This window comes from Paramisgurnus dabryanus, chromosome 15, assembly GCF_030506205.2.
Source record: "Paramisgurnus dabryanus chromosome 15, PD_genome_1.1, whole genome shotgun sequence".
Lineage (NCBI taxonomy): Eukaryota > Metazoa > Chordata > Actinopteri > Cypriniformes > Cobitidae > Paramisgurnus > Paramisgurnus dabryanus.
This window is the reverse complement of record NC_133351.1, coordinates 35,755,200-35,778,172: the sequence shown is the minus strand read 5'-3', so window position 1 is coordinate 35,778,172 and position 22,973 is coordinate 35,755,200. Positions and strand designations below refer to the sequence as shown.

Genomic DNA, 22,973 nt, shown 5'->3' with positions numbered 1-22,973 from the left:
TTTTGTTTCATTTCTTTAAAGTGTTTTATGCACCGTCTGTACTTAGCCACTATTTAGCTTACAAATAGACCGACTACGAATAACCCACGTTTAGCCCAGAAATAACCATTAATTTAATTACATGTGGTTTTTGCCAAAATAACTTGTGAGATGTATGGTATTTCATTGTAAGCAAAAGTTAACAGCGATTACAAGGTTTGTTTCATTTCTTTAAAGTGTTTTATGCACCGTCGTACATAGCCACTATTTAGCTCATAAATAGACCGACTACGAACAAACCATGTTTAGCCCAAAATAACCTTGAATTTAATAAAATTTTGTTTTTGCCAAAATAACTTGCAAGATTTATGATATTTCATCAGGCATGCAAAGACACCAGTGAAATTAAGATGTTTGGTTTTATTTATCTTATCTGAATATCTGCTGTCACGCATAACATTCATTATTTGACCGTATTTCAAAGATAAACAAAATCCAGTTACAACTCCGAACCGCTAAATGGCAGCAGTACACCAACACGGGGCCAAATCTCACGAGAAAGATTTCCGCTGTTTGAAAGGCAACAACATCAGCAAGCAGCCACGAGGAAAGCAATCTACCACACTCGTTTGGTCTTGTAAGTGTTTTTATTATTTTATTTTACATGTGTTTAAAATTGATTTACTTTATTTGTTGTTGGAATCGCGACATTCTTGCGGGTAACTTAACAGTATAACGTATTAAGTAACCCATGTTTTATAAAACCTAAACAGTACAACCTGCAATGTAATAAAATAGTGGAGGTAAATGAGTTTATGTAACGTTACACTGAAGATCAACATGAGTGATTTGTAGGCTGCTTTTTAGTAACAGCAGTAACTAAGCTAAGTTATTACTGTGTTGCTTACAGTAATGTAGGCAGTGTTGTGCTTTACAATTATGCATGCAGAGATAGATTGTGGGGGAAAGCTATTTTTCCATATGGATTTAACTTACAGGCCTTCAGTCTGTTGGAAAAAAGAGTTTTATTGTGTTAGTGAGGGAAAACTTGCAGGTCAGTGGGCATTAACCTTTAAGGTTGGTAAACACTTGTACACTGAAGCATACAATACTGTACAATTAACAATTACTGACATAGGCATGTGCTATTCAGGTGTCAAAGCTGTGCGAAACTGGAGGGAGAAACTTGAGAGACCGTGCCGGAAGAATGCTGGACAGGTAAATTCTCTAAACATGCAATATTAATCAGACATTGTGGTGTCAACACAGTCTTTCATGTGGTCACAAAAAAATCAGAAAATATTTCAGTCTGCAACTGTTAACGACATTGTCTTTTCTATTTTAGAGTTCACTAAAATTCATTACTTTCAAAGTTCAACATGAATGGTGGTGGTCCACTGCAGAAGCAAGCATTTGAAAAAACATCACTTCTCAGTTATTAAAGGTAAGTGTGTTTGTATGTAGTTTTAGGCTGAATGGTGTTTCACAAAATAGTACTTTTAATATGACATTAGGTTATGTGAGGAGTAATTGACGACAGTCCGGTACTGCCTTAATATTTTCTAAATATTAAAAGCCCCAGATTAAATTACTCTTTGCCGATACAACAGTTTACTCATCCATACAATATTGTTCAGATGTTTTATTTTTAGACATTTGACAGGTTTTATGTCAATAAGATTGTATTGTGAATATTTTATGCTTGGCATCTTAAAGGGCAGGGTATTTGATTTTGAAAAATACTAACTTTAGCCTACACGCACCAACCAGAAGCACACTCCTATCTCATTAACCAGTAAGACTGACAAAGTGAATAACATTACCAAAATAACCAACATAAACAACTGTTTTTAATCCGAAATAAATACAGCACGTTTAGAAATTTAAAAAGATAAATATCATTACACTAATTCGTAAAGGAACACAAACTACATAAGCAACAAGTTTCATTAAAATACAATCTGAATCCATCAAAATAGAATCACACTGCATACCTACCTTTCCAAAAGAAACACTGCAACGACCCTTTCAGACCTGTAGCTGTTTCCATCTTGCAGAAATGCAGTGAACTTACCAATATTAATTTGGGTTTTTGCTCTTTGCTCATCCAGATGTTTTTTTGTTGTTTCAAAATGTCTTTCGTTTTGTAGCTCCTGTGTCAATTCAGCAGGAAGGTTTATTTGATTCTCCCTATTTTTACAGAGTGTGAACAGGTTGTTAAGTGGCATGCAAAACACGTTCACAGAAGAGGGGCAAAAATTTAATGCGTCCAATTATGGGCCGGAATGAGATTCTGGCAGTATGATAACCGTAAGCAAAAATACCACGGTGTTGTGGTATTGCCATTGTGACACTAAAATGTGTTATTTTCAAATGTCTGCATATTAAAACATCAACTTTTCAACTGGACACAATACATTTTATTTTTAAGCAACAAACAACGTTTATGCCAGGTAAAAATAAAGCCTTTAAATGATAATATTCTTTCAATTGTAAATGTAGATGTCACGGGGTGACGATCTTTCAGGGCGGAACCAAAAGTTGAGGAAGTTTGGTTCCGCCCGGATGTTTCCGTCCAGACCGGAGAACAGAAACACCGGACATCCGGCAGCTTCGCGAAGGCTGTAATCAGCCGATTGGGCACAGCTGTGCCTAGTTAAAGAGATCGCCGGGCAATTGGACAACTGGAGTACAGAGAGGAGTATAAAAAGCACAGTTAGATCACAGTTGAGGGTCGTAGTGTGTGCTGAGGAACGGAGCTGTGCTCATTGTTAGACGTGGTGGCTGTCTGTATGTCTCTCTCTCTCCCTCTCTTGTTGTAGTTTACGGTGGACCTGCTGGAGTAAACGGAAAATCCTATGGGTAAAAAGGAACCTTGGTCTAACCAGTACTTTTGAAGGAGTAAAGCAGGAAGAAAATTGACCTTGTTGTACAACGTAAACAAAGGCTATCCGCTGTGAGTATACCCTTTTGGTGTGGAGTAACTTGCAGAAATTAACCTGTGTAACCGTTGGAAACCTCCAGGAGAAGGAGGGCGGCCCTACCCCTACAATAGTGTGGTGGGCGAGCCGTTAGAAGTGTAAATCCAAACAGCCACAGCAACGAGACTTTATTTTGGTCGTATTTTCCATCGCCCCTATCTCAGCCCAAGCGCAGTGGAGGACACCGGGTGCTTCCCTTGTTGTGTTGCATTTATAGTGTGGTGAGTGAGACTTGCAATTAATAAATTTTTCACGTTGGAGTGGTGCTGTGTATTTGCTGTGGGTTGCTGTGTGTCCCGTTAGACGAAGCCCCGCATCATCCATTTCTTCTACTGGGCAGAGGACGGAGAGGCTAACGACCTCAGAAATTACTGTTACCATACGTAGTGTGCTGTTTCGGAGTACGAAGGAACGCAGACCAAGAGCTGTCAGTGACTGTGAGTAAAATATTGGAAATATTCGTGGTGTAAACTTACCTGTGTCTGTCTTTGTCGCAGAGTCAGAGGCGAAAGGGTCCGCCGCCCCCGCGGTCTCTACAAAGGGGCGCCCCTGTCCGGGATTCGATCGCCCTACGGGCAGTGGAGATAGGGCAGCGCTCGACCCGGTGAGGTGGTGTGTGACCTTCGCCCCTCTGCTGACCTACGGAGGAAACCATACCTACCCAGAGAGAGCTGTAAACAGCAGAACCGGTGAGAAATACTCGAAGTCTCAGTAACAGTGTCTTTGTGTCCTAGCGGCCACCTGTGGAGAGAGAGAAGAACGAGAGTGAATAATTGAAGAACAGACTGTGAACGTGATACCTACCCAGAAAGCTGTAAACAGCAGAGCCGGTGAGAAATACTCGAAGTCCAGTAACAGTGTCTTTGTGTCCTAGCGGCCGCCTGTGGAGAGAAAGGAAAACGAGAGTGAACAATTGGAGAACAGACTGTGTAATGTGATACCTACCCAGAGAGCTGTAAGCAGCAGAGCCGGTGAGAAATACTCGAAGTCCAAGTAACAGTGTCTTTGTGTCTTAGTGGCCGCCTGTGGAGAGAAAGGAAGACGAGAGTGAACAATTGGAGAACAGACTGTGTAACGTGCTACCTACCCTGAGAGCTGTAAACAGCAGAGCCGGTGAGGAATACATAAAGTCCAAGCTAACAGTGCTTCTGTGTCGCAGTGACCACCTGTGGGGAACAAGAAGAACGAGGGTGGACGTACGACGGGGAACGTGAAGGCACGCGGGGCGAGGACCCCCTGCCGAACCGAGGAAAGGTTCACAGACAGTGGAAAATCTCCTACCAGTCACACCGAAATTGTTTCTGCCTCCAGGAAAGAAGAAGGAGGGCGCCACGGTTAGCAGGGTCCAGGCCGGAGCCTGACGTTTCCCTTTTTCCCCCGGCTTATGGTGGTTGGCCCCCTGTTGCCCTTGCCCCTGTCTGCCCGTGGCTGCAGTCTCCCTGGAGGGAGGAGAAGAAGCCTATTAGTTTTAATTTCCCCTTTCCCCAATTCCCCAGTTCTTTTAAGTATTTAAATCAAATAAAGCTTGTTTTAAATTTTACTTACCTGTTCCCGTGTTTGTCTGGTCATTGGGTTGGCTTTGGGGACCTCCTCGAGGTGGGAGTTGCAAAGGGGCGTGGCTTTAAGTTAACATAGCCAGCCCCTGGTGGTGACATAAACATGAATTCAATTACATGATTTAATTCACTTTGTGTAAACACAGTTCATACATTGAAAACGGTATCACAGAAAATTTTTGTGGTTTTTTAAAACCTTGACTCTGAAAATCTCGGTATACCTTCAAACCGGTAACTGGCCCATTCCCACGTCCAATTATTGCATTCGGTCAGGGTTCAATGATTTGTTGAATGTGGTCCAGATACCCTGCCTTTAAGCCTCTTTTGCTAGTTCCAAAAATGTCATTAAACACACGCAGAGAAACATGCACTTCTGTTAGTAATGAGAACGGTATGATTACTGTTGTTGACCTGTCAATATTTATATATGACTTTTTCAAAAGAGAATGACTATCACATTTAACATAAAGCAGAAATACTTGTCTCATGCATTCTTTTCATATTTGGCAGATGCTGTGTTGAACAACTTCCCAGCAGCAACAGAACTGGAAGTGAAGGATGCAATGGGGGCATTTCAAACAGGCACCGGGGAGCACGGGGGGGGGGGTATAGAAATTAGTACAATTAATAAGTTGACGTGAACTGAAGATAGTTTGTTAATGTTTAGATGTTGTTATTTCATTTTTAAAATTGTATTTTGTTATATATGCTTTTATTTTGTTACTGTTTTTATTCTTTTTGTTAAAAGTAGTTTTTCTTCATTTTGTCTTATCTGAATTTCTATTGTATTAACAATATTTTTTGTAATAAATTGCATGATTGCATGTTTATGAGAACCTTTTTTAATGGATTAAAGAATTCTTTAGCCATTCTTTTGTTCTTTATTAGACACACACGTGTAGTCGTTTAATAGCCGTCTATTTAACGGCTAGTCTATTCTTGGGCTATGATAGACGTCTACTAGATTTTCACTGACAGCTGTTGGACTTTAAGGCGTCCATTTGCATGTTCATAATTTAGAGGAAAGGCAAAAGATACAAATATCTAAGTTCAAATATTTATTGATCAGATATGAAAAAGTTTAACAGCGCGCTGGATCGTTTCAAGGCCACAAGCGGCAAGCAACGAATGCACAGCATTTGAGAAAACATTTATTTAAAGAGTATATGACGTCGTCTTTCTTCTTAAAGTCTCCACCCACAAAGGCTGCTCTCCCTCGTGAATCTGACTCCTTTACCACACCCAATCTCAGCCTGTAGGCAAAGATGGACACACATAGACAAAGAAAAAACAAACTGTTCTCCTCTCATCCCTGGGAGCCCTGCAGTTCCTCTCCAGTACTCCTCCACTTTGAATAGCATGTTATAATGCTTTCTTAAAAACAAATCATTAATAAAACATTCATTTATAAAAAAACATAAGCTGTAAGATGCAAGTGATTATTATGTAAAACATATTTCAATATCATGACATCATTTCATTATTTGTAAAATTGGTTATATGAATAAGGCACACATTAACTTCTTTAGATAGATAAACACATATTAAATCTTTTACTGCAATACTACTTCTAAGCAAACACTTTAATCATTATTAAAAACCATCTGTTAGAAAAGAAATCACACACAGACACACAGGAGATTCTGTTCTTTAAGGTTGAGCTGCCCTGCCCCCCATTATGTTATTCTATATGCAACCTTCATTTCATTGGTTAATACAAATTTATCAAAGACAACATCTTATATTTATTACATCAATTATTCAATGATCAATACTGATTAAGTAAGAAATACATTGCATATTTTATCCTGTGAACATTAAGGCATTAGTTAATGACATAGTCGCCTGTTTGCCTTCCCCCTCAGGCCTCTCTCTTATCTTGATCTATGCCAGGCGTAAATTCCTAAATTCCTAAATTCCTCCTTGCAACACACACACAAAAGCTGGTAACCTTCCACTCTCAAACATAAACACCTCATTTCTACATAATAGCTCAGTGCATATATAAAACACACAATGTTTATAGAATAAAATGATCAATTAAAGAAATATAAAAATGGAACAAAATCAATTTCCACAGTCCTTATTTGGACATCTTTGTAACTTTAACACTTTTAGCAATCAGCATGAAATGTAGGCAGTAAATATGTAAAACATAATTATTCAACAACACAACAGTACTCCATTGTTCATGAATTGGTTAAATGCATTCATTAGTTAAACATACTAATTTTCACTTTCTCTAAATATAACATAGTTATAAAGCAAACAACTTGTTTATTGAAACCATCTGTTCTGCGTGTTTTCTCTTCAGGGCTTTGTTCCTACCCCCAACTGAAACAGCCTTTCAACTTTACACACAGACATTTACTCACATATCTCAGCACAGAAAGCATTATGGCACATATGGATTATAATATAACATACTGATTAATAAAACAACATAAAAATCCCACACAGCCCAAAATTAGCCTTGTTTTAGCCTAGACCCACATTCACCGTCTATTAGACGTATATATGTAGACGTTTAATAGCCGTCTATTTGATGACTAGTCTATTTCTTGGGCTATGATAGACGTCTACTAGATTTTCACTGACAGCCCAAAATTAGCCTTGTTTTAGCCTAGACGTCAGGGGGGTGTTTAGACGGCTACTAGACGTCTATTAGCCGCAAAATTGCTTGCTGGGTAGATGTAAAAGTAATGTCTGTGTGAATTTTACACCTTTATTACATCTGATTTACTGTCTGTTAATGAATCAAAATATCCAATGCAGTAACTTTCTTAAAAGTCGATCGGGAAATAAAAAACACCATAATAAACTTTACACTTACTTCAAATAGCAGAGCTCAGAGCAAGGGATTAAAAAAAAAGAAATTTCGGATATGTCTTAATTTGCAAAGTTAGAGAAGTTTTCTCAGTCGGGATGCAGCGAATGATTTTCTCTTATTATTATTTTCTTAACTTTAATGCCTCTCGTTTGCTCGCTCACGTGCGCGTGGATCACCTACTGCGTGAAGGCAAGAATGCGCATCCTAGTGAAGTTTGGAAGTTGGACGACTGAGCTGCAGCGGCCTGGCATAAGATTTATAAAAACACATTTGAGAAGAAAGGTGCAGCACCTCAAAAAGACTTGCGTGTTTCACAATTACTCTAATAGTGCCAAGTTCGCGCGTGGAGCAACAGTTAACCTATGTGCGATCTACCGCCATTGCCTTTGCGATCGACGTATTGGACACCCCTGGGGCACGTTCAATCTCACACCGGTGCACAACGTTTTGCTACGGTTTCCGGGTTGAACGACATGTTTCCTTGAAACGATGTGCAACGGAATGCAACAGGTTTTAGAAGCGTTTTCTCTTGTTTGGTGGGTGTGTCAGAAATGTCAGCCCAATCAGCGGCAAGATGTATAAAACCACGCGACAGTAAAGAGACAGCTCTCTCAATGGGTTCAAGTTGGAATGTTGTCTTTCATTCTAGACGGCAAGGTCAGTGACTGTAACATCGAGGGTATTTTACAGTATTAAACACACATTTATAACGATTTCATCAGGCTTCAGAAACATTTAAAAAAGAACACAAAGAATGGCCTCTCAGCTACCGTAGTTGCAACTCTTGCGTCATCACAACAGGGTGTTCAATGCATCACGTTTCTGTTTAATAAACGTTGTGCAACGTTTTGTCGGGGCTGAACGCAGCCCTGGTATAGACCCTTAACAGCCCACGTGATATAAAATAGCATGCGCGCGCATTTTGTCAACGGAAATGGTGTTATTCCCAAGTGGTTCTAACCTGTTAGTAACTCGGAAAGTTTATTAAAATGTTTTCCCAGCATCAAAATGTCTGGTTGTTGCGTTTGGTTGCACAAATATATACGTATATATGTATCTGGCAACTTTATTTTTGGCCATCTGCTAACTATCCACTCAGTAGACGGATCTGGTAGCTGTGTTGAAAATGTCGATAAGTCAACTTTTTAAAAAAACTTACTCTGTCTGTGTGCTTCACTGCTGATTCTTGCAATACTTCCGTTGCCAAACTGCGTGATCATACGTTGCCACGTCATCATTGTGTACACACAGTAAAAGGGTCTATTTAATTGCATTATTGTCATTTTGCAAACAGCCAATGGCAAGCCGTTTTTATTTTTATTCCTTGTGTTCTTGATATCAACAATTCAATTTTCACTAGTAACGATGTTAATTCTTGACATTCTGGTGCAGAATGCTGCGGCATGTCTTTTAACCAACACACGCAAATGGGAGCACATAACTCCAATTCTTTATTCGCTCCACTGGCTTTCAGTTTCTTTTAGAGTTGATTTTAAGATTTTAATGTTTGTTTTTAAAGCTCTTAATGGCCTTGCCCCACTTTAAATAACGGAGATGCTTATAAGGGTAACAGGTTATAAGGGTAATCCAGAAACAGTAAACAGGTAAACAGGCAATGGTCATAAACAGGCAGACAAATACACTCTCAGAATAAATGCTCGGTATGCAGGGTAAACTGGCAACACTTTGCGTCTAAGCTGAGTCAGTCGCTGCGTCCGAAACCACCTACTTCATACTATAGTACGTGAAATGCAGTAGGCGAGGCAAGTAGTATGTCCGAATACATAGTATTCGAAAAACAGTATGCGAAAAGTACCCGGATGACCTACTACTTCCGGTTAGATTTTGCAGTGTGCATACGATGGACAGTTCACTATCCCATGATGCCCTAGCAGAGGAGTTATCCAACGAAGAAGAAGAGGCATGCGGCTGTTTTCGTGCTGGAATGACATGACGTGATGACGATGTATGTCACGTGATGTAGCAACATGGCGGATGTAGTACGTCCGAATCTCATTCATACTACCAGGATTCATACTATACAGTACCTACTGTTTTAACGCCAAGTAAGTAGGTACTTCATCTTATTCAGTACCTACTATACAGTATGCGGTTTCGGACGCAGCCAGTGTTTAGCTTATAAAGTAATCAAACAGGAAATTATCAGAGAAGCAGAGGGCGGCGTCATGTCAGTACTCCTGAGAGGGCTCCCTCTGGCGGCATGGTGGTATGGACGTTACATCTTGATATCAATAATTTGATTGTCACTAGTGACAATTTTAATTTCTGATATCATGAATGGGATTGTTACTAGTATGAAAGCCATTTTAGATATCTGAAATTATATTTATATCAGAAATAAAATTTCAGATAACAAAAATTAAATTTTTAACTAATGACAATCGAATTATTGATATAAAAAATTAACATTGTTACTAGTGGAAATTTAATTCTTGATATCAACAATTGAATTTGAATGGCAGCCTATGGTGACATTTCACTAGTGAAAATACAATTACATATATCAATAACTTTATTGTAGATATCAAGAATTGAATTGTTGATATCAAGAATTAACATTGTTACTAGTGGAAATGTAATTGTTAATATCAATAATTGAATTGTTGATATCAAGAATTAAACTTTTAGCTAGTGAAAATTGAATTGCCCTGAATTGTTGATATCAAGAACACAATGAATAAAAGCAAAAACAGCTTGCCATACTATCACCTGTGTTTTTGACTGCGTTTTATCAAGGGGATGTCTAACGACAGTGTTTTGAAAGCAGTTCTGCTTCCCTTATTTTGACAGACGCACACCCTGCTGAAAAAACAATAAAACCATAACAGAAAATTCTAATGGTTTCCATTAAAATAACAATAGGAACCATTAGCTTTTACCATTAAAACTACACTGCATTGTGTTTTGGGCCATATTCTAATAGAACCAATAAAATTGCCAATAAAACAATAGAATTTATGTGATGGTGTCTATTGTTTTTTTACCAAATACAGTTGCAACCACTGCTTTTAGCGCCATTAATGAAATATGTAAAAACAGAAACAAAGAAAGAAAGCAACGGGCCGCGTTGACCAATGTACGAGTGTTATGGTTGGTCAGACAAACCATGGACTGCATCTAACAAAAGAAACAGAGTGTGTGTGTATTAAGAGATGATTGGCCAGCCCAGTGTCAGTATGGAAAATGAACCAATGGGCAGATGTCCCTGCTTTATGGGCCGGTCGTTGGCCAATAAAAAAAAATCATCAAGTGCGTCGGCCAATTTGCCCGGTATGCCAGATTACCAGTCCAGCCCTGCTCATTAATATTGTGGTAGCAAGGTGTGTGGTAAAGTAATCGACAAGCTATATTACCTTTTATGTTGTTTATTAGTAAAGGCAAGATCGTGATTGGACGGATGTATAAAAGTGACTTTACAGAGTGCCACATTTTGTAAAGTACGATACAAAGTATCGTAAACGTTTTAAAATGTATAATAATTTAAATAAATGTGTATATTTGTTGTGGAATTTATATATAAAATAGATTTTATAAAAACCCTTTTAGCCAATGTGGGCCAGGCCCCCGCAAGCTCTGTCTATAAGTAGCTGGTGTATTGTGCTTAATAATTTCAACTTTAACACAACAAGAAATGTGACAGAGGACAAGACACAAAACTAGTTTGTGATAAAAATGTATTCTTTAAAAGTGAATAAAAACATATGTAGTGTTCTCATTGCAATGTAATCTGCAATTCTTCAAACTGGTACATACTGTATTTAAAAAAATATTAAAGAAATAATTTTATATGGACATTTCTAATACAATAAACAAATCCAAAGATCTGATAAGTGCTGTTATTACTGTGTGTCAGGGGCAAAACCATGGATAATGCATTGAAACAACAACAACACACAACCATATCTAGGTTTACAGTGTTTAAATAAGACTTATTTTAAACAGTCTCACACGATCACACAAACACACATGTGAGTTTAGTTGTGTTTGGATGAAAAACTTTGTTGTAAAGTAAAATAACGTATCCAAGAAAATGTGCATACTGTAAGATTAGGATCATGTGATAAACTGATTTGACATCTGACCTTGTTGTATTCAAACAAAACAAATGAACAAACAAACAAACATAACAAATTACAATATATGCAATAAAAGATAAGAGTTCTTCATCATCCTCATTATAATTCTCATCATCCAAAAGACAGTGAGAATAACCAGATAAAAGAGAAAAACAAACATAGATCTTTTTTCCAAGTACCACTTATTCTTCTTCCTCCTCCTCCTCCTCTTCTCCTCCCATCACCTCTACAATGAGTTCAGCTGTGCAGGTTGCCTCTCCAACGGTGTTCATGGCCTTGCAGGTGTATTTTGCATCATCATCGCCACTGACCTCAGAAATTATCAGACTGCAATTTCCATCTTCATCATAATCAATCTGAAAATGACGTGTCTCTTTAATTGGCTGGTCGTCCTTATACCACACCACCTCGGGGTCAGGGTAACCTGATCAGGGTCAGTAAACAATTAAATAAATACATAGGTAGGAAGCAAACATATAAATACCAAAAGACTTCAGTTGTGTCCCAAATGATTTACTATACACTACGTCCTCAGCCAACTAGTGTATACATTTTATGAGGGTTAAAGGTTAACACTTTTTTCAAACACTTAACAATACATGTCAAAGAGAATCAATTTGGTCTTTGTACTTTTGTCAGCATTATCTGTTTTGTCCAACATTATCTCAGTCACCATCAGACTAAAGTGTAATCGTCTCCGCATGTGAACTTTGCTTACACAGCATCAGATAAAACTGCGAAAACTGCATCATCCAAGTACTTAAAGTGTGCTTCTTTTTCGGAATTCTCAATGTGAACACACTTCCCAAACTATTCATGCTACAAGATGATGTACACTAGTGCATATAGTCTGTATGCAATTTTGGATGCACATTTTAATAACCTTAGAAGTTATTTGCTTAGGTGAATGATGTTTTTTTGCAAATGAGAAAAATCAAGTAATAGAAAGCTACATTGTAATTTCATCTCAGACCACATTTAATCAATGTCATATATACAAATTGAAGCATGATTGTAATGTAGGAAATCAAAGGCATTGCAAATATTTTTGTTTTGGATTGAAATGTTGATAAAATGTGCCTTAAGGCTAAATTCTTCAATGACATTTTAAATCAATATACAGCACATTTTAAAACAGCACATGGGCTGACCAAAGTGTTGTACAATGATGAGTAAAAAGAATTAAGATAATATAGGGATAAATAAATACAAATATATTTACACCTGTAATAACAACTCTAAACCTAACTCTATAACTAAAACTAGTTTTACTGAATTTATTTCAGTCTTATTTTTCTAAATGTAATTCTTAAATGTAAGTTTTTGATAAATTAATAAATAACTAATTTTTAAAGTGACACTTTTACTCGAAGTACTGTAGCTTTAAAATTACCCTCAATTTTGCAGTCGAATCGTGCAGCACTGCCCTCCACCACCTCAACGTCTTTAATAACAGTGTTGAATGTAGGTTTCATTAAGACTTTCTCCTCTGATTCAACAGAAAACTGTTTATCATCCACTACAACAGACAAACAAGAAGATTTAAATGAACATGTTAACATACAGTACATATCAACTAAAAACGTAGTAAAGTCTAAGGGCTTCCTGCTTTCTCACTGCCAATAGTGATGATAAACCTTATCCTTTGGCGTACTGTATTCCTTGTACAGCTATAAAAGGCAAGTGTTTACCCAAAACAATACTGTCACTATTTCATTACAGACAGACAAAAAACTCACTTGGACTAAAAACCTCAGGTCCTATTTACTTTTAAAAGAGCATGATCAACATACATCATTTCTGAATAAAGTCATGTGGGTGTAAAATGTCATGAAAGTGTTTAAATGATGAAAGATTTGGTTTTTTTTTTTAGAAAAACTGTCCCACAAGTTGTGGCTTTGCTACCTTCAGTGGGAGAGCCCTTTTTGGCATGAACACCCGCCATCAGTGCCATGTTAGACAGTCGACCAATGGCCCGTACCGCATGCCCAGTTTTCTAAGATGACAATAAATTTGGTTTGTCAGTACAGCACACTACATACAGTAAAACACAATCAGAAACACAGTGGAACAGAACCACACAAAAAGACATTGGAAGGAGAGCATGCTATAATTGCTATGATGTGATTTTATTTTCTATGGAGCCAACCAGGATTTCAGCCATTATTCGTTTTAACACATTAAAGGTGTAGCGGAGGATTTTCTTGAATTTTAGAAAAGAACCGCCTTCTCCACTTTAAAAAAAATGCAATTGCGCAACACTCCTGATTGACAACTAGGAGGACCAATAGTCTTGATGATCCACCCGGAAAAAGAAAATCCTCCGCAATACCTTTAACTAAGATAATTCCACCATGTACACATACACACATAATAATCCCTATGGCTATAGCCAGGCTAGCATTATACAAGCACCCTAGCATTTTACACCCTCAAACAATTATACTTTTTTTAGGGCCGTAGCTAGGGAATTCTGGGCCACCACCACCCATATCATATAGTCATACTGTATAATTCATGAGCATGTAGGCTAAGTATTTATATAAATATTATAATAAAACAATGGAATTAAGTCATAACTTAAGAAAAAAAATGCTTAAATAATCATGTAACAAATACAATAATTAATAAAGATATATAATATAAAGCGTATCCAGTTTTTCCAATAGTTTTATCAGTCCATTATCAAACAGTTAATGTAAACATTCAGAAATTGAAAATAAGGCAGCCAAATGTACTTTACAACTTAAACTTAAAATACTTGGATGAAGATATTATGGTACTGTATAATATATTATTAAATATTAATCTTTAATCTTTAAATTACATCAAACTAGCAGGCAGGACTGTAATGCTTGTGACATGCGTGTCCTTCTTTCCAGTGTGTTATTCAAAACAACCGAGATTTTGACTGCGTGTGCATTACACATTGTACTTGTGTAAAAAAAACTACTGTGGTAAAAGCATTTTGTGCAACATTTATGGCAAATATTTGATTTTATTTCATCACAAGCCTCTGGTCCACCTTTAAAACCACCCACGTTGCCTGCTGTCGCCATCTTGGCCACGCGTCATCGCAAATCACTTGAGGAAAACCGAAAATGGGTAAAGAGGCGGGACGTGGGTGAAGCTGGGGTGGCTGGTTGCTGAAACCACGCCCCCCTAGCGCGAGTCTAGTGACAGCAGTGGCTGTTCAACCGTCACTCAAGTAGCCATGCTCTTAATTATGCAGAACTTTAATGCTTAATATAATTTAAACGGATGAGTAAAAAAAAAAAGTTCACCCCCTCACAGTTGTCATGAAGGGCAAAATTAGCTATATAGACCAAAAACACTTTTTGTCACAACACGAATAACGGAGAGAACCCAAACGCAGACAAAAGTAGAAATAAACTGAAGGTTTATTTAAACCAAACAACACAAAAACCCACGAGGGGGTAAAACAAGTAATAACTGACGAAGTAGATAACAAAACAAAGAAACAACACTGAATACTGAAACAAAAGACTCTGAGAATGAGATTCAGACAACCCGGATGACGGGAACTAAACACACTGAATCCAGACAACATATGAGCACAAGACAGAGAACGAGAGGGCATTATAAAGACAACTCAAATGGGGAACAGGTGCAAATGGACTCTATGCACGGCGGTGCTTGACGTATTTCCGGTGAAATCTCAGGATGCTGGACTACTTCCGCCAGTCATAGAGCTCAATGATATTCAGGAACGTTGGTTGCCAAAATAACACTGCAAATTTTGTTGATGGTTGTTTAATTTACATAGAAATAACTTATACTTCACATTTAATACCATAATGACATTTAAACGTATGAAAGTATATTTTTATATACGGGAGAACCGAACTTCTAGCCACCACTGGTGTGTGTCATAGTGTTTACAGCATTAGACTCAAGCATGACAACTTCTACACTGCTACCCTGTATCTGCATTAACACTAGTTTTAGAAAGAAATTGCACTGATAACAGTGCTATTCATCTGTTGTTGATATACTTATGAATTTTTAGGGGTCAAGCACCGAAGGTGCTGAGACACCTATTGGAATTGTACTTTTTTCTTCTTCTTAGCCATTGGTGTCTATGGCAGCCCTATGAACCATATGTAGGAAAATGATGAAATTTGGCACAGTTGTAGTGGTGGTCATAAATAGTCATGTGGCCAAAAATGGGGTCTCTAGCAGTAACTCTATAGCGCCACCATCATCTCAAAAATTCAATGTTCAAATGGTTATAACTCATGATCCATTTGCTCTATGAAAATTCTACTTAGTACACGTGATTGCTCTCCTCATGCTTATTGTTTTTAATACCTTACAGTAAGACTCCACCCATTACAGTAGCGGCCATTTTGAAATGTACAGTATTTCGTTTTTTCGCTACTCCTCCTTCAAATTTGGTTCAATTCTTATGAGATTTAGCACATGTGATCTTTGGAGTGAGCCGCATAGAAATGACTGAACAGAATTTTGATATTTTTCTTTATTTAAAAGTAATTAATGCGTGAACTTAACGAGATTGACGCAAAATTGGTTCTGAAGCTGTATCTCGGTCATTCTTTGATCAATCGAGATTAAATTTGGTACGCTTCATGTCGACCATGAACTGGGGGTCCATGCCAAATTTGGTGACAGCGCCACCTATGGGTCATGAGATAGTAAAAAAGGCTATTTTTGCGCATAACTTCTGAATCGTTTGTCAGAAAATTATGATATTGGTGTCTACGGATTCCTTACCTCATGCCGCATCTGTCGATGTGTATTATGCCGGGTTTGACCGAACCGCCTGTCCGCCATTTTGAAATTTGTCATAAATTGTTATAACTTTTGAAGTATTGGATATATTGGCGCAAAAATCGGTAGGAAGCTTTGGCATGATGTCCTGATTGTATCTGGGAAGTCAGAATACAGCGCCACCTAGGGGTTATAAACTATAACAGTTCTTATAGAACTGCTCATAACTTCTGAATACTTTGTCGGATATTAATTTTCTTTATGAAATTGTATTCACTGGTTTATGCCGATTGCAACGATACCTCGTTTGTCATTTTCCATCATTCTGTTCATGTGTTATTGTAAGGCATATGGTAAATGATTTTTTCGCTACTCCTTTTACAAATTTTGTTTATTTTATGCCAGGTTCTGCTCGTATAATGTTTGGAGCAATCCGCACAGAAATGACTGAACAGATTTTTCTTGCACCTAGGAATTTTTTTGAGAAAAACCTCTGTAAAGTTGATCGTCCCTGTGATGTTGTCTATTTGTCATAGTTAATTACTTAATATTACATTTTATAGCGTTACTCTACGGAATGTTCTTCTTGTCTTCAATCTCACTTGAGCTTTTTGATTCTCATATACATTGTATTTCTGTGATTTCTGCTCTGCGGTGTCATTTCTACATCTTTGGTGATTGGCATATGTCAATGCTTGCATTTCTGTAATCTCTTTCCTGCTGCCCCTTGAGCTGTGTCTGCTGAGTGGCGCATCCACTAAGTCGTATGCATAGAGATCCTGAGTTCATGGGTTCGAATCCCACCTGAGGCAGGTGTTAATTTCTTCTATTAAAGTTTTGTTCTTTCCCACCTATTCTTCTTGACCTGTCTGTAGTTCACATATGTTCTATTTTTGCCATGTTTTCTGTTGCTGCTCTGCACTGCGGTGGTTCTGCTCTGTCATTGCAACGCTTTGGGTACTTGCTGCGCTTTGTGTTCTTGATGCACCTTGGGTGGTCAGTGAGCATTGGGTGATTGATACCTTCTATGTTGCTTGCTGTGCTTTGGGTGCTCATTGCGCTAAAGGTGCTTGGCCCCGAATCGCTGCTTGCAGCTATATTTAGGGGGCAAGCACCGAAGGTGCTGAGACACCTATTGTAATTGTTAGTATTATTATTATTATTATTATTATTATTCTGCTTCTTCTTCTTCTTCTTAGCCATAGGCGTCTATGGCAGCCCTATGAACCGTACATAGGAAAATGATAAAATTTGGCACAGTTGTAGTGGTGGTCTTAAAAAGTCATGTGACCAAAATTGGGGTCTCTAGTACTAACTCTATAGCGCCACCAGCAGTGCAAAAATTCAATGTTCAAAGGGTTATAACTTCTGACCCGCTTGATCTATGAAAATTCTACTTAGTACACGTGATTGCTCTCCTCATGCTTGTTGCTTTTAATACCTTACAGTAAAACTCCACCCATTACAGTAGCGGCCATTTTGAAATGTACAGTATTCCATTTTTTCGCTACTCCTCCTTCAAATGTTGTTCAATTCTTATGAGATTTGGCACAGATGATCTTTGGAGTAAGCCGCATAGAAATGACTGAACAGAATTTTGATATTTATCTTTGTTCAAAAGTAATAAATGCGCAAACTTAACGAGGTTGACGCAAAAATGGTTCTGAAGCTGTAGCTCAGTCATTCTTTGATCAATTGAAATGAAATTTGGTACACTTCATGTCGACCATGAACTTGGGGTCCATGCCAAATTTGGTGACAGCGCCACCTATGGGTCATGAGATAATAAAATAGGCTATTTTTGCCCATAACTTCTGAACTGTTTGTCAGAAAATTATGATCTTGATGTCTATGGATTCCTTACCTCATGCCGCATCTGTCGATGTGTATTATGCCGGGTTTGACCGAACCGCCTGTCCGCCATTTTGAAATTTCACATAATTTGTTATATTTTTGGAAATATTGGACATATCCGCGCAAAAATTAGTAAGGAGCTTCGACTTGATGTCCTGAAGGTACCTGGGAAGTCAGAGTACAGCGCCAGCTAGGGGTTATAAACTATAACAGTTTTTATGGAACTGCTTATAACTTCTGAATACTTGTCTGATATTATATTTTTGCCATCTTTACTGTTGTTGCTCCGCACTGCAGTGGTTCTGCTCTGCATTTGCTTTGCTTCGGGTTCGGGCTCTGTATTGCGCTCTTTCTGCGCTTTGCGCATTTGCTGCGTCGTGCCGTTTTTGCTGTGCTTTGGGTGCTCATTGCGCTGAAGGTGCTTGACCCCGTATCGCTGCTTGCAGCTATATTGTATAATTGTTATCATCAGTACTAGCGAAGATAACATCTGTGGTTATACAAGCAAAATGTTAGAACAGTAAAAAACGTGTATTTTGCGCATTTATGCTTTATTAATAACAAATGCAAAAGACAAATAGAAAATTCCTATCAATGACAACAAGAATAACTTCAGAGAAAAATAAAACACACACACAACAAACTAAATACACGGGGTATTAAAATAAACAAACAGCACAAGAAATGAATAGATTTCTTAAATGGACTTTACCATAGTCAATAGTTCTTTTTGCGTTATTATTTATATCCTATAAAGTTCCAAGATATGACTCAAAAATATCCAAGTAAAAATGTTTTGACAATCGACGTGAATATACAAAAAAAAAAAAAGGTATTAAACGTCACATTTAATATCAGTCCTGCTGCAGTTCGTGTTGCTTTTTCCTCATATAGCAGTGAGATTTCATTTACGTCTTTTAATTTACCTGACACTTTAAGATAACATTACAAAGACATTAATCCTGACTCATAAAAACAGCACAATGTAAGCTCTGCTAGTATGATGAACATATCATAATGATTACAGAGATAAGACGACTTGCAACCCTTCTCGAGTTTGCACATCTGGACAATTCTTCACACATCACATGTTGTAAATGTGGGTAAATCCAGCAAACAACGAGTAAATTTAGCGATTCTGCCGTCACTCCGCTTTAAATCTCCCGTACCGGAAACTGAAGAGCAGCCTTGAGTCAAACGCGGAAGTTAAGCGTGCATAGAGTCCATTATTACATAATCAGGACAAGAGCACATAAGGGAGTGGGGTAAAAGTGACAAGACACTGTGAACATGTGGCCAAAACATACAATGATACTCCACATGTCCCCACACAAAACACAGTACTGCCATGATATTGCCCTATGAAATCAGACCTGAATCCAACACAGAGGTCTGACAAGACCATGACAGTGACAAGACACTGAGAACACGTGGAAGCCCCACATAATATGACTTCACGTGTCCCCACACAGAACACAGTACTGCCATGGTCTTGCCAAATGAACTCAGACCTGAATCTAGCACAAAGGTCTGGCAAGACCATGACACTTTTTGTAACTGGCTGTAAACATATTATTTTCTACTGTAAAGTTGGGCATTTTTAACATGGGAGTCTATGGGAATTGACTCTCTTTTGGTGCTATAGTGGCCAGTCGATGAATTGCAGTTTAAGTCACTTCCGTATTGGCTTCATTAGAGAGATCGGAAGGTTGCCCCTCAATTTTATCTCAACGTTTATCTGAAACAGGATGTGCTTCTGAACCAGTGTTGTTTACATCTTTTGAAATGGTCTATTGAAGAAGAACTACCCACTTGTGACTAACGCATCCCATCTGAAACCCATACTCAAGTTCAGGAGAAGAGCGTACAGTAACAAGAAAAACAGCAGCGGTAGCCACTAGTCTTCCCACAAAAGTAAATCGGGCAGCGAAATGACAAAGGGGCTTTTTACACCTGATCACTTCATGTGTTTTCTCTGATCGGATAGCTATCTGATTTCTTAAAACTGTTCCATTTACATTTGGCCACATAAATGCGTCTTGTTAGCCTGACGTTGTCATACTCAATTCTAGTCAGAATTTGAGTCTGATACCGCTCCATTGAGCTATAATTATGAGGCGTGTCTCAACCGAAAAATGCCTCTGCACTCAATTGGATAGACCTACGACCAATCAGAGCAACGGGGTGTGAGACGTATGTTGAAATGACGTATTTGCAGCTTGACCGAACTGCTAGTTATTTCGCTACGACACACACTACAAGTCTGAGTTTGTGAACGTACATCAAACCCTACTATGTTTACAACATTTCATTTATATCACATTAAGTCATACAGTAAGACTATCTCTTACCATTTGTACATTAGTTGAACTTCATCCACGACGATACCCATTACGTTTGCTGGTTATATCCATCTCGTCGTGCACACCGAGTTGCATCGCCGTGATACCCATTTCAGTTGCTTCTTTAACTTGATCCTTCATAAGTGCGACAACTTTTGTCGAATCCCATAGGACGGCAAAAACATCAACAAATGCCTTGCTCACGTTTCTCTGTTCGTCTTTTAAAATCAATGCTCTGTCGATATCTTTTAGAACAGACTCAATGTCAGAGTCCACACATCTGATTTCTACCGCGGCAGCCATTTCGTTGTAAACAACAGATTCAACACACGCGCTCGTTGGTGACGTGGTTGATTTACGTTACTGATCATCTGTCCATCATCGTATAAAGCCCGCCCTGACAATTTGATTGGTCGACCAGCTTTGGGTCGAGCATAGTAGCTACTCAACGGTGAAACTCCAGACCGATCTTCCCGTTCCTCAAAATGTTGTGGGCGGGGCTAAGATCGGCTGGCACCCAGGCTAGCGTCTTGTGGAAATGGATATGAATCCAATCTTCTACTCCCGCGCAAAATGCAAATACACTATTCATTGCTCAGCCTTAAAAAAACTTAACTTACAGGTCTATGATGGGGAAAAGCGTTTACAAAACTGTCTCTCAAAGTTTTATTTCTTTGTTTAATATCATTGGAGTTTGTCATTGGGCTTTTTTATAGGTTATAGAAAGTTTTTTACCTGCTGTCGTCGCTCCATAGAGCAATAAGCATGTCGTCTTTGTTTGTTTTCCTCTTTGCCGGCTAAATTCCAGGTGACGTCCTTACGCTTGGGAGGAGTAAAGCGCTGACATATGTGGTTTCATCAACCAGATGTATTTACACTTGTCCAGTTTCATCTGAAATGCATCCCAGACCACCTCCTGAAGTGGTTTGAGCGATCGGATTTAAATGCATCTCGAAAACGTTTCGGAGGTCATTTACACTGCGTCTTTTTGCGATCGGATAGCTATCAGAGAAAACGCATGAAGTGACCAGGTGTAAAAAGCCCCCAAAACTAACCTGTCTCGTTAAAAAAGCTGATGAGCAGACCTAAACTTCGGGGTGTAAAAATGACAGATGGGACACCCTACGATTAATAAAAACCATAATGTATCTCAAATAAATGCCAAAAACATTCTTAATTATATACTTTAAAGGTTGTATCAGTGATTTAAGCCAGGGGGTGGCCAAAGCTACGTTAGGGGGTCCATAGTCCATGAAATAAAACGATGTGTAACTATGTATCAAGAAAGCATGAATGAATGCATTATAAGATGTAAACATAAGAAGGGTGAATTTTAAACATTTCTGCTGTATTTCTGTTAAAGGGATTCACCCAAAAATGAATATTCTGTCATCATTTACTCACCCTTATGTTCTAAACCTGTAGAAGTTTATTTTATTTTAATAAACACAAAAGAAGATATTTTGATAAATGATGGTAAGCACACAATTAATGGTATATCCATTAAATTCCATCATGTTGTTTTTATTCCTACTATGGAAGTCAATGGTTACAATCAGCTGTGTGCTTACCATCATTTATCAAAATATCTTCTTTTGTGTTCATCAGAAAAAAGAAATTCGTACAGGTTTAGAACAACATTTTTCAGAATTTTAATTTTGTGTGAACTATCCCTTTAATGAAGCAAAAGATCAGGAAATCTACATTCCATGATAAACCTTAAACTTATTTCAAATAGCAGAGCTCAACACAAAGAATGTTTGGCAAATTTTTTTTAAAGTAAATGTGGATTATTCTTTATTTACGAAGATACAAACGTTTTCTTTTTTTATATATTTAATTAACTTTAATGACAGAGACAGTTTATGCTTATTATAAGACCGAATGCAATAAAATGTTTATTCGTTTAAGACGTACAGTAACCACATGTTTACTATGAAAATCACAAAGACAGCTATTTTGACATATGAGCATTGTCCGTTTAAGCCAAAAAGACGCGAACATGAAGTCGTTTAAGCTCTGCCTGTGCACGTGCGCTATCGCATATGAGCATCGCGCTTTCAAGTTCAATGTGCAATCCAGTCCAGTTAACAATCATACAGAAGCCTATAAAGATCACTTCAAGAATTTAAACACGGTGCTGGGTTTTGTTGTAAAAAGAAATGCCAATCGTAGACTTATTCAGTCCACAAGAAAATTACTATACACACTTCCAGCCATACGACGAAATCATGTAGTATTAGCAATGTACGACTTCATACATCATAAAGACATTCCAATCACCGACATGGTGTGACTGTTATAAGGGTTGGCACTGGCTTTTTCTACCTAACAACAGCCATCCCCGGTCGGAGATTGGTTGGAAAACTTTATTTTGGTCAGAGCCCAGGCTGCCTACAGAGACGCGTTTTTTTGACAGCCTGCTTATGGGACGGGCAGCTAGCGGATCGTTACGAAAGATTAGACGAATGTGATCATTCATTTTTTTGTGCCTTAAATTTAATGTTTTGCGAAGCGTCGATGCAAAAATATGACGGAATTTTGACGTCATCGACGTGTCGCAACAGGCTTAATTATAACTT

General features: G+C 38.1%; 1 protein-coding gene and 1 long non-coding RNA gene across 4 annotated transcripts in view; one reads left to right on the top strand and one right to left on the bottom strand.

Annotated features, from left to right (window-relative positions):
* The first annotated feature begins 524 nt into the window (after nt 1-524).
* On the top strand, nt 525-5,365 carry LOC135782881 (uncharacterized). Its single transcript, XR_010545528.2, has 4 exons — nt 525-616; nt 1,133-1,197; nt 1,325-1,423; nt 5,027-5,365. It is a non-coding gene; the product is annotated as an uncharacterized lncRNA (long non-coding RNA).
* A 5,659-nt stretch (nt 5,366-11,024) lies between these two features.
* Nucleotides 11,025-22,973, bottom strand: part of mylka (myosin, light chain kinase a) — a 133,832-nt gene continuing 121,883 nt past the window's right edge. For all 3 annotated transcript variants that reach the window (XM_065293267.2, XM_065293268.2, XM_065293269.2), the window contains 3 exons: nt 13,349-13,439; nt 12,837-12,962; nt 11,025-11,867 (listed from right to left, as the gene is read on the bottom strand). In XM_065293267.2, the coding sequence (XP_065149339.1) occupies nt 11,626-11,867; nt 12,837-12,962; nt 13,349-13,439 (459 nt within the window). In that variant the 3' untranslated portion in view covers nt 11,025-11,625. The remainder of the gene's footprint in view (nt 11,868-12,836; nt 12,963-13,348; nt 13,440-22,973) is intronic.